Consider the following 15,303-nt stretch of genomic DNA (forward strand, 5'->3'; position numbering starts at 1 on the left):
CCGGGGCATGAACCTGTGTCCCCTGCATCGGCAGGCGGACTCTCAACCACTGCGCCATCAGGGAAGCCCCCAGGATTTGAACTCCAAAAGCCACTGTATTTCCACCGGTCCTTCTACCCTCCTTCCCACTTATTTATTCGTGCACTCTTCTTTCCCCTACCATTCACTCATCTGCCACCCATCCACTTGTCCACACATTCATTGATTCATCCATCTTGCCATCCATCCATCTACTCATCCATCCATCATCCATCCACCAACCATTTTTCCATCCATCTAGCTGCACATCCATCCAGCCATCCATCAGTATTGAGTGTTCAGTGCTGGGAACTACACAGCTTTCATGACACCTCCCTCATGTGCTCTTATTTCCATGCTTAACTACTACCCATCCCTCCTCCCACCCTACAACTACTTGTGCTCTCCCCCATCCCCCCACACACCTCTGATGAGTTGAGTGGGGCAGGATGGACTGGGAGATCTAGATGATCCTTTGTTTGCCTCGTGGAAACCATCGAGTTCTGGTGGTGGAAGCGAACGCGCAGGGCAGACCCACTTGGTCAAGGTGGAGCAGGTGTGTGGGCAGTAATGATGTGCCTAGAGTTTGCTTGGAAACTGAAGCTGAGTGTGGTTGGAAGCTGAGGGCAGACAAGGCATTGCAGGCTGGGCCACAGTGTTCTTTAGCCCCATCAGTGGGCCCAGCTCCCAAGGAGCTCTGCCTTTCTAGGTGGGTAGAGGTCACCCTTAGCCCTTTGCTTTGTACCAGGCTGGATGTCCTCTCCGAATGGACAAGGATATATGCCCAAGTGTTTTCATAAGAACCTTCGCGATCATTAAATATAATCGGTCTCAGCTGCAGTTTTGATCGCTGGTGCATGCACACAATTCATCACAGCAAATTAGGTCCATCTTCAGAACTTCTGGCCCTGCAGCCTGGGGGTCTGTCAGTGAGGGGGCTGGGCCATGTGGGCTCCGGAAGCCATTCTGGGGGGGTGATGAGCCATGTTTTCTGAGGAGGACCACCCTCAGAATAATCTGCCAGAACAGCTCTCCCTCTGCAGAGGTTAATTTTCTAGAAATTTTGAGGATGCAGGAAAGTTTTCCTTTTAGCAAAAATTTGGAGGAAAGAAGAAAAGGATGTGATGGAAGTTTTAAAATATCATTTATAAAACCTGAAAGCACTGGGTTAGTTGAGGGACCAGAACATATGTGTTCTGCATAATTAGTGACCGTGTGACCTAGATTTTCCAGGACAGTCCTGATTTCAAGTATTTTGTCCCAGCTATTGGCTATTTGTCCTGGTTTTTTGGCTTGTGAAATATGATGACTACATACGGAGCTGAGTTTTCTCATCAAATTTTAATGAATAAATATTTAAAGCTGTAAAGGCCTGGAAAGATTTCAGAAAAAATTAAAGGGAAAATTTCCACCCACTTTTTTTCCCAACATGGCAAAATACGTCTGTGGGTATACCTCATGCATGCTTCCTGTCCCCCAACTGAAGTAGCAGAGGAAACACTTCCATCCAGCAGGGCTTGAAAACTGTCAAGGCCCCAGTCCTTTGGACTTGGCGGTAATTGCAGGGGAGGCCTCTCCGCCGTGTGGCTCAGGCCCCTGTGCTCAGGGCATAAAGCCCCTGGTTCTAAAGGTCTCGAGAGGTCCTCTGTTCTTCTGTGGCCCTGGGAGCTGTGCCATTGATGATAGCCATAGGCTCGGGCACCGCAGAGGAAGCCCTATGCATCACAGAGGTGGAAAAGGCCTTGCAGCCAATTCTGGCCAGTGATACGTCCCCTGGATGCTATAGCTCCCACTTGTCCAGCCAAGGCCTCTACACGCCTCGTCTCGCTGCTACAGTCTGTGCAACTTCCAGCTTCCAACTTCCAACCCTAGAACAAGAGACGTGGACTTCCCTGGTGGTCTAGTGGCTAAGACTCTGCACTTCCAATGCAGGGGGCGCGGGTTCGATCCCTGGTTGGGGAACTAAGATCCCAGATGCTGCGTGGCCAAAAGAAAAAAAAAAGATGTCTTCTGTAGAACAAGAGACATGAGGATTACAGCGCAGGATCGGCCCTGCATTCAGCTGTAGCCTGCGACAGACATTTCATCCTCCCACCTGCCCACTTACTCTGTAAGATCCCACCCAATTTTAAAAAAAATTGTGGGAAAATACACATACATAAAGTTTACCATCTTAACCATTTTTTAAAAATTTATTTATTTATTTATTTTTGGCTGCATTGGGTCTTTGTTGCTGCACATGGGCTTTCTCTGGTTGCGGCGAGCGGGGGCTACTCTTCGTTGCAGTGCCTGGGCTTCTCATTGCAGTGGCTTCTCTTGTTGCGGAGCACGGGCTCTAGGCGCGTGGGCTTCAGTAGTTGTGGCTCGTGGGCTCTAGAGCGCAGGCTCAGTAGTTGTGGTACACGGGCTCAGTTGCTCCACAGCATGTGGGATCTTCCCGGACCAGGGCTCGAACCCGTGTTCCCTGCATTGGCAGCCGGATTCCTAACCACTGCACCACCAGGGAAGTCCCTTAACCATTTTTTTAATATATATATACTGTTACACTATCTTGTTGAGTTCAGGTGTAAAGAGCCTTGAAATTCTTTTTTTTTTTTTTTTTTTAATATTAGGGGTAGGAGTTTCTATTTATTTATTTATTTATTTTTGCTGTATTGGGTCTTCGTTTCTGTGCGAGGGCTTTCTCTAGTTGCGGCAAGCGGGGGCCACTCTTCATCGAGGTATGCAGGCCTCTCACTGTTGCGGCCTTTCTTGTTGCGGAGCACAGGCTCCAGACGCGCAGGCTCAGCAAGTGTGGCTCACGGGCCTAGTTGCTCCACGGCATGTGGGATCTTCCCAGACCAGGACTCGAACCCGTGTCCCCTGCATTAGCAGGCAGACTCTCAACCACTGCACCACCAGGGAAGCCCTCCCTTAACCATTTTTAAGTAGACAGTGCATTGGCACTAAGTACCTTCACAGTGTTGTGCAACCATCACCACCATCCACAGATCTTTTCCATCTTCCCAAACGGAAACTGTGTCCCCATGAGCCAGTGACTCCCCCTCCCTCCCACAGCCCCTGGGAACCACCATTCTCCTTCCTGTCTCTAGGAACCTCATAGAAGTGAGTCATACAGTCTTTGTCCTCCTGTGACCAGCTCGTTGCACTTAGCACAGTGTCTTCAAAGGATCCCTGGACTTCTAAGGGAAAAGTGTAGCATGGCCTGGGCGGGGCCGGGGACATGGAGGAGAGGGACAGCTCTATTTCTTCTCCTCTCCCCGGCCCTGTCAGTGAAGGCTTTGCCTCACTACCATTGCCCGTTGGCTGTCATTTCAGAAATACTGAGTTTTTAGCAAGCGCGGGCTCTGAGCCGACACAGGGCCCGGCAGAGAATGGAGAGATGAGGTCCCTGCCTGCAGCTCATGGCCTAGTGAGGGGCAGCGAAGCAGCCTGGTCACTGCAGGTTGAGGAAGGTGCTAGAAGGACACCTGTGCAGGTGAGGAGCTGCACCAAGACAGGGGCCCCTCATCACACGGGCAGGAAGGGCTTTCCCAGGGCACGGCAATCAGACGCGGAGGAGCCTGGGGAAACTGGGGGGAGCCTCGGGGCAGTGGAGTGGCCGCCACGAGGGCTGAGTGAGGAAAGAGCTTGGCCTGGGTGGGGAGCTGAGAGAAGGTGGTAGAGGCTTCGGGACCAGCAGTCGCCTGACCTTGTAGGGCTGTCAGACCTGGGGTCCGGAGCCCGGATTTCTTCTGGGTGTGTTTGGGACCCACTGGAGGTTAAGCAGAGATCTCCCACTTCCCTGCTCCCTGGAAGAGAGAACCTGGGACATTCCTCTCATGGCACTTTGTTCTCTCAGTGTCCCATGGCCATGAAGAGGAAGCCCTGGCTGGAACCTGGGTCGTCGGCAAGCGGGGGCTTGCAGGGGTGTCCCCCCCGGTGGTGTGAGTGAGGGCAGGTTAACTGCACTGTGTGGGGAGATGAAAAGCCAAAAATAACAATAACCGACCCTGAACCACCGTGCAGCACGTTGTCAGTGTCACGTGTGTGTGTGTGTGCACGCACGCCTGGGATTGTGGGGTGTCCACGATTGTGTGTGTGATTGTGGTCGTCTGTGGCACTGTGTGCAGGTGCCTGTGGACTATCCACGAGTGTGTGTGTACCTGCGTGCATTTCATTTTGGGGTGCCTGTGAGTGTGCGTGTGTATGTTTTTGGAACCCAGTGGGGGATTATGCAGAGATTTCCCACTTCCCTTGAGGTGTGACCTCGGGGTGTCTGTGAGAGCGTGCGTTTGGGGGTGGGCGTAGGTGTGGAGAGAAGAGGAGCCCCGTCATGCCACGCTGCGTTCATAAGTGCCCCCAAGGGCAGTGCCCACACAATGCCTGGCTCTCTCCTTCTCCCCCGTGAGATACAGTGGGTGATGGGTGGGAGGATTCTCAAGTTCTTTGGAAGAAAGGGAGGTACGAGGGGATTATCATCGAGACTCTTGAACGAGGCGCTTATGGAAAACTGGTGCTGTTCTCTCTGAGTGGTTGAGGGAGGGGCTGCCTGGCCCGCCTCCCCAAGATGGCCATTTGGACGCTCCTGTGTGACCCTAGGGAAGGCGGGCTTCCCAGGTTTGCTAGCACCTGGCGCATCCAGAAACCCTTAGGCTGCATGGGGGGCCCCGCCCTCAAGGCAGCGGTACCCAGGACCTGGGGGACCACACTGGCCTCAACAGAGCTTCATCTTCTATGCTCCATCCTCTTCTTCAGAACTAACCCTGGAGGGTCCCACCTCCCACTCACTCAGGTGAGGACCCTAAATAATGACGGGCCACGTGGCATCTAATAGCACTGCCCACCCTCCCCCCACCCTGGGCATCAGCCAGTCAGTGTACTGGAAGATACCTCGAGCACCTTGAGGGCCTCTCAAAATACCAGCGGCCTCAAACTGGCAGCCCGTGGGCCAGATTTGACCTACAGACATGTTTTCATTGGCTGCATCATGCTTTAAATATCAAATGTTTTATTTTTAAAAAAATCTCGACTTTTCAGTTTGCCCTACAGAACCAGAAGTGCTGGCAGCACTGGGCCCGCATTCCCACAGGGCCATCATTACCTGGAGCCCACGAGGGCTGCCCCTTTCCTACGAGGCTTGGCTTCTTGGGATGACACCAGTCCTCACTGTGCCTTATGGCTTTGCACCTGGCCTGGGTGGAGCTTGCTGGTCGAGTGGACCCGACAGCAACCTGGCGCCTGAGCGGAGGCCTCTGTCCAGTCTGGGCCCAGCTGCACATGGTAGGGGAGCTCTGCCCACAGCAGCCGGGTCTCCCTGACATCAGCCGCTGTTTTTCAGTATGTTACCCTGTGAGTGTGGTGCCCCAACTGATAAGATGTTCCATGGGTGTGGGTGCCTGGTCTTCTCTGACCGTCACTAAGGCTGGCAGATGTGTTCTGAGGTGGGAGGAGAGACCCCTCGCTTGGTCTTGGGAGCCCAGTCTTCCCGCACCATTTTTTTTTTTTTTTTTTTTGGTACGCGGGCCTCTCCCTGTTGTGGCCTCTCCCGTTGCGGAGCACAGGCTCCGGACGCGCAGGCTCAGCGGTCATGGCTCACGGGCCCAGCCGCTCCGCGGCATGTGGGATCTTCCCAGACCGGGGCATGAACCCGTGTCCCCTGCATCGGCAGGCGGACTCTCAACCACTGCGCCACCAGGGAAGCCCTTACCGCACCATTTTTAATGGAGTTTCAGCACCTCTGCCTTGGTCTCTCCTCAGGCTCTGGTGGCCTGTATGCTTCGGTTCCTGCTGTGCTCCGGCAGGATGGAATCCTATCTTTCAGAGGTCTGACTCAGGCTCTTTGGGGGCAGGGGGCCATGTCTTAATTCGTATTTGAGATGAACCCCAGGGTCTGGTTCCAAGCAAGCGCTTAGCTAATGTGTTTAGAATGGACTTCCCAGTGACCCGTGACAGGCCAGTGCAGTGTCCCCACCCAGGAGGGGCCAGAATCCACAGCAGGGAACTAACTTGGGGTCGCCTGGCACACCACGGCCAAAACCCTTGATTTTCGGTCCTTTGTCCCAGGTTTGCTGGGCACCCTGTCCCTGAGGGGCTCCCACCTCCCTTTGGAGAACCAGCAACAGTGGTGGCCAGGTTAACTCGGGACTCGGCGTCAGACTTGTTGCTGAGGAGGGGCACATGTATAAGCAGCCCTGGAAAGGTTTCACCCTCCTCTGCCCGTGACACAGCCATAAGCCCTCGTGTTCCCTCGCACAGCTGCTACCTAAAGTCGAGTCGCTGGCCTGCGAGTCTCTGCTCACAAACAGACCGACTGGGCCCGCCCTCTGGGCAGGTATTATTAGTTTCCTTGTTTTGTTGGGTGACTGAATGGGAGCCTGTTTACGGGCCGAGTCCTAATAGAAAGCTTCAGTTCCCTCATAATAATCTATTCTCTGGTGGGTTTTATTTCCGAAGCACAGCCGTACAGAACCTGCCCCCTTGGGAGTTTATTGGGCTTTTTTTTTTTTTCCACAACAACATTTTCTCCCACATTTTCACTCAAAGGAAGATCTTTTTTCCCATTCACGGGACTGGTTGTTGGCCAGGCCACCTGCTTTGGGCTCCTTGGGTCCTGGGTGCTGCTGGGCACTGGCGAGAGGGGTTTAGAGGGGGTCCTCGCTTGCCCACCCGGGGTCCTTAGAGCAGCAAGGAGAATGAAAGAGAGCAGACAGTCAGCTCCTCTGGGACGCGTCCAGCAGCAGCAGTCAGGGTCACGTGGCTCTTCCTCACATGGCCCCAGGTGATGAGGTCCCCGAAACTGCTCCTGCTCTAGGTTCTGCCAGAAAGCAGTAGATCCCCCTCCCAGGCCACCCTGCTGCTCCTTAGAAGCTGGAATCTCCCTCCACGCCAGGAGTTCCGGATGAACTGAGGCTCTCACGTGAGAGACAGACTTCCCCAGCTAAGCGGGTACGACGCTCACTTCCTGCTGCTCTGGATTGGCAGACGACAGCCTGTCTGGCTGTCTGGGAGGCAGGGTCAGGGAAGCCCCACACACATCCCCACGCGCGGAGGAGCTGCCTTGGCCTCGTAGGCTTTGTCCCAGGGCGGTGGGTCACCAGCTTCACTCAGGACGCTCCGATGCCAAGGACGGGTCTCCCATCCACACGGGCGAACCTCTCCTTGCCCTCTGTGCAAATGGGCAGCCCCCGGCTTGCTTGGTGGGCCCGGGGGGACGTGGGGCGCATACACGTCAGGGCCCGGGTCCCCGGGAGAGCGGCTGCGTCACCGGGCAGGCATTTAGCGGGGACCTCAGCCATCACCCACTCCTAATTTTCATGACGTGCATTAGCGAAATTGTGTTCCGAGTATTCATTCAGTGCTGTTTATGGTGTGCTCTGGAGTGCGCTTACCGTTTGTCAGAAGTGCAAACTAGCGAACATACGAGCCTTTAAGACAGGCCATCTGTTCGTCTTAGACCCTTGGACGATTGTCAAACGCTTCTAAAAATAAGCGCTCACTAGCAGAGAGGGGCTGCCCAGGTGATACACAGCCGAGAGGGAAGCAGGGCCGCCTGCACCTTTCCCTTCCCCAAAGGGAAAGATACAGTCGTGTGCTGGGGACGGGTGGGGGCCCGAGAAGGGAGCAGCGGGGGTGAGAGCCTGGGGGCCTTGCCGATAGACCTTTCTGGCTGGAGGTGCATGCGTCTCCCTGTTCCTTGCCTCTCGTGTAACTCCGCAGCTCAAGTACTTTCGATGGCTCCCCGTGGCCCAGATTTAAGGGCAGGCTGCCTCGTCTGGCATCAAGGAGCCTCATCAATAAGACCCCCTCCTTCCTTTCCAGGCTTGTCTCCACGGCACATACCCTGTCCTTCTGCCAAGCTGAATTATTCATTGTTCCCCCAACATATGCTGCACTTTTCACATTTCACAGGCAGGAGAGGGCTGTGGTGAAGGGTGGGCTCTGCATACAGACCGCACAGGTGCATCTCCTGCACCACCATTAACCAGCTGTAGCACCTCCACTCTGTGCCTCAGTTTTCTCATCTGTAAAATAGGGATAATGAGAGTATTTAGTCCCCAGGGTTGTCGTGAGGCTTAAATGAGTTAATATAAGTGAAGAGTTAAGAATGACACAGTGAGCTCAGGATGAGTGTTGGCTGTGATCGTTATCCGGATTCTTCACACCTTCAGCCTTTGTCTGGGTGGTCCCATCTCCCTGGAAGGCGAACACACACACACACACCAGTGCAAATCCTAACCCGAACCATCCTCAAAGGGCAGCTGGGAGGCCAACTTTTTCCTTAAGCTCCCCCCAATCAGAAATGTTCTCCCCACAGTTCCCTTTTTTTAAAAAAATTTTATTTATTTATTTATTTTTTGCGGTATGCAGGCCTCTCACTGTTGTGGCCTCTCCCGTTGCGGAGCACAGGCTCCGGACGCGCAGGCTCAGCGGCCATGGCTCACAGGCCCAGCCGCTCCGCGGCATGTGGGATCCTCCCGGACCGGGGCATGAACCCATGTCCCCTGCATCGGCAGGAGTACTCCCAACCACTGTGCCACCAGGGAAGCCCCCACAGTTCCTTTTTGTGAAATCTCACCTGCTCCTTCAGCCATGAGCTGGTAGCAGGCCAGGATGTGCCTCTCTCTCTCTCTCTCTCTGTCTCCTGTCTACCACACGCAGTCAGGCTCCATGTTTGTTAAACAAACAAATAACAGAACCTCGCTTAGCCTGAACACGGCTGCAGCGTTAGCCCGAAGGATCTGCCTTATCCCCTGGAAACGAATCCTCCCGTGGTTAAGGCAGGTTCTTGGACTTGGTCCCAGCTCCTGGAGACTGCTCTTGGTGACACCAGCCTTGTGAGAGCCACTGGGGCTGCAGCCTCCAGGGAGTGGCCCGGCGGTAGGCAGCGGGGAGAAAGGGGATTAACCACAGCCTCCTTCCCAACCTAGAACCAGAGGGAGGTGATGTGGCGAAGCCAGGTGGGCTCTGCAGCTGGGGCTGGGTGAGCAGGGAGGGTGGGATGCTCTGGGTATGGGGGCTGTGTCCCTGTGCCCTTAAGTCTGCCACAGGGAGGTGAGGCCCGGCCCCGGGGCCAGGCCTTCTCTTGTGCCCCTTGAGAGTAAGGGTCTGTGAGTCCAGGCCGCCCCCATTCACTGTGGACTGTGAGCTTCTCAAGGGAGAGGCTGGGGCTCCACCTGTGTGTGTCCAGTGCCCGGCTGGGGCCTCCGTGAACCGCTGTGGAAGGGATGAGCGAATGAGTGAATGACGGGATGAGTGCACACCTCCCCCCTCCTCCACAAAGTCACCAGACGTCCCACTGTTCCCTGGGGGGAGGGAAAGCAGTGAATTGTGGGTACAGAGGTTGTAGCCAGGGGGCTGGTGGGGAGGGGACAACAAGGGGAGGACCTTTATTAGATGCTGCTGTTCCAGAGATAGGACCATCCAAGGTGCTGCCTTCTCCGGAGCGGTCCTGAGATCTCGCCAGCCCCAGGGACACACAGAAGGAAGAACTGGCAGAGGGATCAGTCTGTCAGACCTCCAAGAAGCCCCCACTGCAAGCCCCCAAGCGTGTTTGGTGCCATGGGGGTACAAGCAGGGAACAAACAGCCCCTCGTTCACGGAGCTCGCTGTATCTCAGACACCGTTTATGGCACTGTATGGAGCACTTACTCTTGGCCAGCCTGGGATAAGTACACACACATTATCTCCTGAGTCCTCAGGGCGTCTTAGGAAGTGGGCTCTGTTATTTCTGCCCCACCCCCTCAAGCCCCCAGAGATCAGGGAACTTGCTCAAGGTCACATGGCTGGTAAGTCCAGAGCCAGGATTCAAACCCGGGACTCAGCCCATCTCAGCCCATAAGGGCTTGCCCCCTGCCTTGGGATCACTCAGGGCAGTGGCTAGCACAAATGGGGCACTTGCAAAGGACCAGGCGAGGTGCCAGGACTTTAGAGATATTTTGTCATCAGAGTGGCTGGAGCACAGGAGGGGCAGCTAATAATGACCCGCAGTGCAGAGAAATCCTCTCCAGCCCGTGCCCGTGCATCTCAGGATGTGCAGAGCAGTCTCTTATTTCCTCACAGGCAGTGTTTTCCAGGCCACCAGGCAGCCAGAACGTTTAAGCACCACTAGTCTTTTCTCCTTGACTCTATGGTGAGTGTGCATCAAAGGGAGACCAAGCAGGGTCCCAGACCCTGGAGCCAAGACCTGGAGAAGAAATCCTGATTGCAGACCAGGGGGGGACACACCAGTGTGTGTGTGTGTGTGTGCATGTGTGTGTGCATGTGTGTGTGTGCATGTGGTGCGTATGCATGCCTGTTGCAGGGCCTGGAGGTGTGTTGAGTCAGGGATGCCTCCTGGGGCTAGTGAATGGGCCCCCCACCAGAATCTCCAACTGGCCCATGCTAGGGTGTGTCTGTGCTTTGGGAAGGATGGTCCAGCCACAGACTCCGTGATCCTGATGCTCCCTCACTGCCCAACATATACCCTGGCTTCGCTCCAAATCCAGGTTATTTTACTGCTGAATTCCTAGCAACAAGTATGGTGGCTGTCACCCAGGGATTTAGTAAAGGTTTTCTGAATGAATGAATGAATGAATGAATGAATGAACGAACAGCCATGTAAATGAATGTGAGGGTGTGACAGAGGGATCCTCAGCCTCAGCCCTCTGCGGATGACTTCCACAGAGTGGGGGTCACCAGGATCCCAGCTAGGGCCGACCTCTCGCCTGTCACTAACTTGTATCCCGGGGGCAGATGGCCCAGTGCACCAGGCAGAGGCACTCAGAACAGGTGCTACCAGAAGCCTCCACCAGGAGAGCCGCACTGGCTCTGCTGAGAGGATGGATCTCGGCTGCACACCAGTGCCACCCACCCCCCTTCCGTTCTCCCATTTTATTTTTCTCACCTGCTCCTGGGCCCCCACCTGCATCTCCCTGGCAGGCAGAGAGGCCCGTGTGGATGCCAGGCCCCGCCCCCACCCAGGGACCTCCCGGTCCTTGCCGGCTGCCACCCCTGCCCCAGCCCCAGCCCCAGCCTTTACGATGCCGGGAAGTGTTCGTCTGCGGGTTTGGTAGCATCTTTAAAAAACGATTTTCTTCCTTCTCTGAAGGGGCTAAATATAGCACAGGCATAAACAGAGAAATAAACATTAAGCCAAAATGCCCTTGTGAGAACCATGCCGGGTGGAAGGAGCTCTAAGAAGACTTGATGAAGCTCCCTCATCCCTCAAACCAACCGCAGCTTCAAGCCTTGGGGGAAGCAGCCATGGGTTTTTAGGGTTGTTGAACTGTGCCGCTCGCCAGTGGCTCTGCCGGGAGCTGCTCAGCGCACAGGTGTGCTGGCGATGGGTGAGTCCTCGTGACGGTCCCTGCCACCCCCTCTGCCCTTTACGAGACTGTGCCCTGGGCCTGTGGAGGAGCTGATGCCGTCCTGGCCAAGCACAGGGGCTTCTCAGCCACCCCCATACTTATTGGGCAGCCTTGACCGGGCTCCCTCAGAGCCGCCATTCTGCACCCTTAAGCCCACACCCATCGTTTGGGTGTCAGTGTGTCTCTAGGCATCCCCCCCACCCCATGCAGTCAGGCTCCTCAAGGGCCGAGCCCAGCTGGAGTCGTCCCCTCCCTTCCACTGTGCCCGTCCCAGGGCAGAGCATCCAGCAGGCACTTCACAGCGCAGTGCTGAATGAATTCTGGTGCCTGGCCCCCTCGGGGCATCAAGTTTCCATGTTTCCATCTGCTGTGACATCCTAGGCTTTTGTTCCTGTAGAACTTCAGGTAAGGAAGTTTCACCCTCTTTGAGGAAGTTCTTCCTTGAGTCTAACCGAAGACCCGCCAGCTACTGCCCCTTAAGAGAGAAGGCCACTGTTGTTTTCACCTGAGAAGTGGCATTTATTCTTGAACTGTCCTAACCAGCAGTCCTAGGTGTAGGTTTCCATCACCAGGATTTCTGTGCCTGGCTGAGCCAATGTGGACCATGTGTGTCACACCGGCCCTGTTCTTGGCATCTTGGCAAGAGGCTGCTTCATTATCCAGAGAGCCCTGGACATCTGCCTTTTCCCATGTTGCTTGTGGGTGGTCCTGAGGACTTTGTGAAGGTCAGAAATCATCTGGTTTTCTGCTGCTTCTGAAACAGAGTCCACATTCAGGGGCATTCGGGGCTCCCAGCAGTCTTCCCTGTGATCTCTGTGCTGGGATCACCCCAATGGTGCCTGCATCTGCCGAGCTTACTCCAGCCTCCATACCTTCGTCTATGCTGTGCCCTCCTCTTGGCATGTCCTTTCCCCTTTCCACATACCTACGTCCTACCCATATATTTATTCATTTATCCTTCCATTGATTCAAAAACATTTACTCAGTGCCTCCTTGGTGCCAGAGCCTCGGAACCATAATTTGAGAATGAGGAAAGGGCTATACACGTTTACCTTCCTAATGTCCCTCCTCTCCCTCCTCCCCAACCCCCCACAAATCAAGAAGGACCGGACCACACCCGGAGAACCCGGGCCACGTGGCACTGTTAACTCACTGGCTGTTGGCAGGGTGGGAGAGGGAGACCACCACGTCGTTCCTGGCAGCTGCACTTGCTGCACCACCGCTGGGCAGGGGAGGCCCGGGGGTCCGGTCAGCACAGTGTGCAGCCCTGGGCCAGGTGCTGGGGCCAAGAAAGGAAGTGATGCCCCGCTGCTTGCCGTTCAGCAGAGGCGGCCAGGCTGGCCCTTGGGAGGCACATAGGTGTGGGGGCCGTGGGTTGGAGGTTCCTGGAGCAGCTGCAGAGATGGGAAGTGCCGTGTCCCAGAAGTCCCAGAGGACTTCACGAGTAGCATGGTTGGGAGGAGAGAGGAGGCAGGAGCTGAATCAGCAAAGGCTTGGAAGCTAAGAGGGTGGTTTGATACAGGGTGGGCTCAGCTCCCCGCAGGACTGGCTGGCTGGCTGTGCACAAGCGCAGGGAGAGGTGCCTCGGCGGCAGGGTGGGCGCTCCCATGGAAACCGCCGCATCCCATCTGTGGCCTCAGACAACCTGCCTTGTGCCTCTGGGTCCCTGACAACCCCACCGAGGTGCCAGGCAATGCTGGCAGAGTTTGTGCTCATGTCTGGAGAGTTCAGATGATCCGCAGACTGGGTGCCCCCAAGGGCGTAGGGCGCTGTGGGAACCCTGCCTTCTCGCCCAAGCCGCCGGCTCTCTTGGATTCTAGTTGCCACCCCTCCTGCTTCCTAGCTGGATGTACTTTTACCCTGTCTGAGCCTCAGTTTCCTCATTTTACCACGTCCTACCTTGTAAGGCTGCTGTGAGGATCGACAGAGATGTGCCTGCAACCACACATAGCACGTGTGCTTGCCAAACTCCGGCCACGTGGCCTGTGCCCGGGAGCCCAAGGAAGGAGGGCGGCAGTGGTTGGTGTACTGTGTGCCTGGGAGTCAGCGGGCAACTGCTGTGTGAGGACGGGGCGCTGCCTCTCCCTGGCCGTGAGCTTACCGGAGGGGCTGGTACCATCGCCGGGGGCAGCAGCCGTGCCTGCCGTGGGAAGGGCCTGCCACCGGGGCCCTGGGCCGGGGAGCAGGGGTGGTCCCAGGCCTCCCAGCGAAGCTGCGGGCATCCTCTGGTCACCCTCACCGCCCAGACCCGGAGCCCGGGAGAGAGACGCAGCGCCACGCCTGACCCCTGGTGGTCATCGGCAGAGCTGCAGGTGCGGCTCCCAGCCCTGGAGGAGTGGCTGCGCTGGCGGGGCGCCCACTTCTGGGGAGGCTGCTCCCCGTCACTGGGGGTCCTGTGCTGCCCCCGAGCAGGGTTGCCCTACCCCGGGTGGATTTTGTTTCCTTTCTCCAGGTGTCATGAGGTCGAATACCACCTGAGGCTTTGATGAGATTGGTGTGGATTTGGAACACAGACCACTGAAAAGAAACAAAAAGATTGTAGGCTCTTAGAGGCCAAATCCCACCCCCAGCCCCAGGCCACTAGCTCCCATGGAAACAGACCTACACTGCTGGCCTGCTCTGGCTGGTGTGAGGGAGGAGATACCGTGGGCTGTGGTGAGAGGGAAGCGTTTGGCCAGAGGGGCCCACCCAGGCCCTGGATTCCCAGGTGGATTTGGACAAATGACACAACAGTCTTCTGGCCAGAGCATTGTCTCGTGACGGCACAGGCAGCCTCCCTCCCCTGGCGCCCTCCCTGTGGGTGACCTGCCCCCTGCCTCGGCCACAGGCACCAAGGCCGCCCACTTCCTCAGCATGTCCGTGCCACTCGGGTGTTTCTTGGCTGGAGGACTGCATGGCACATCTGCTGTCTCCCTGCACTAAGCTCAGAGCAGCTCCCTGGAAGGCCTGAGAAGGAGATCTGGGGGAAGCCTGCAGGCGATCAGATATAATTTCCTCCTGATCGTTAGAGCAAAAGGGAGATGGAGAGGTGAACAGGGATGTTTTTAATTCCCACTACCTCCCCAGCATTTCCCCTCTCCCTTCATATAGCCAGTCCCCACAGTACGACCTGAATGGTCTAAAAACAAAAATTCATAGGGAGCCCAGGTTGGCAGCAACAGGAACCAATCCCCAATCCCCAAATCAACGTGGCGTCTTGGCAGCTGCGTCCCCGGAGCACTTTTTCCTTGTTGCGTTTTGTTTTGTAATAAACGAGATGCTTTTCTGCGGCTCTCGGCGTAAATGCACTGAGTGGGAGGGGACAGGCACGCTCTCCATTCTTCTGCCCTCATGCGTGTCCCCTTTCTTCGCCTTTGCAGAACCACACGATGAGCCAGCACGCACAGTGAGGGACCGCTCGACAGGACACCTCTCCGCAGAAGGCTTGCCGGAGACGCCGTGGGGAGGGCCATTTGAACATTACATCCAATCAAAGTGTCATTTGCAACCCAGATGTAAAACTCTAATGATTTGGCCATGAGGCGCTGCTATTATAAGCAGCTGGAAATGAATATTAATGGCAGAGATTAAAAGTATTCCATGCTCAGTATTTTTTATTGTCCTGCTACAGCTAGTGTGCTTTTAGAGTTTCCGCCGCAGACTACATTTCTAGAGTTAGAGAAACCCGCTTTTTGAGCCTACTGTCCTTTGCTCCTTCATGTATTATATTGATAGTTTTTAAAAAAAGGATTAGTGTGATTTTTTTGCTTTGCTTCTTTTATTTTCTTTCTTGTTTTTCTTTCCCCCCTTTTGGTTAACTACTTTTAAATTGCAATTCTAGGTAATTGTGCATCGTGATGTGATTGCTTGGCTATTGTCTGAATATTTCCTTTTAATTTTTTAATTAAAGACTAATGCTTTGATTGGATTTGCCAGTTCACCGGACAGTGATTAAAACTATGTAATGAATATAATCGGT

General features: G+C 55.3%; 1 protein-coding gene across 1 annotated transcript in view; it reads left to right on the forward strand.

Annotated features, from left to right (window-relative positions):
- The window catches only part of ZNF423 (zinc finger protein 423), a 339,930-nt gene extending 325,098 nt beyond the window's left edge, over positions 1-14,832 (forward strand). The window contains exon 8 of the mRNA XM_079724190.1: positions 14,705-14,832. Within this exon, the coding sequence (XP_079580316.1) occupies positions 14,705-14,734 (30 nt within the window). The 3' untranslated portion in view covers positions 14,735-14,832. The remainder of the gene's footprint in view (positions 1-14,704) is intronic.
- The last annotated feature ends 471 nt before the right edge of the window (positions 14,833-15,303 follow it).

This window comes from Hyperoodon ampullatus, assembly GCF_949752795.1.
Source record: "Hyperoodon ampullatus genome assembly, chromosome: 18".
Lineage (NCBI taxonomy): Eukaryota > Metazoa > Chordata > Mammalia > Artiodactyla > Ziphiidae > Hyperoodon > Hyperoodon ampullatus.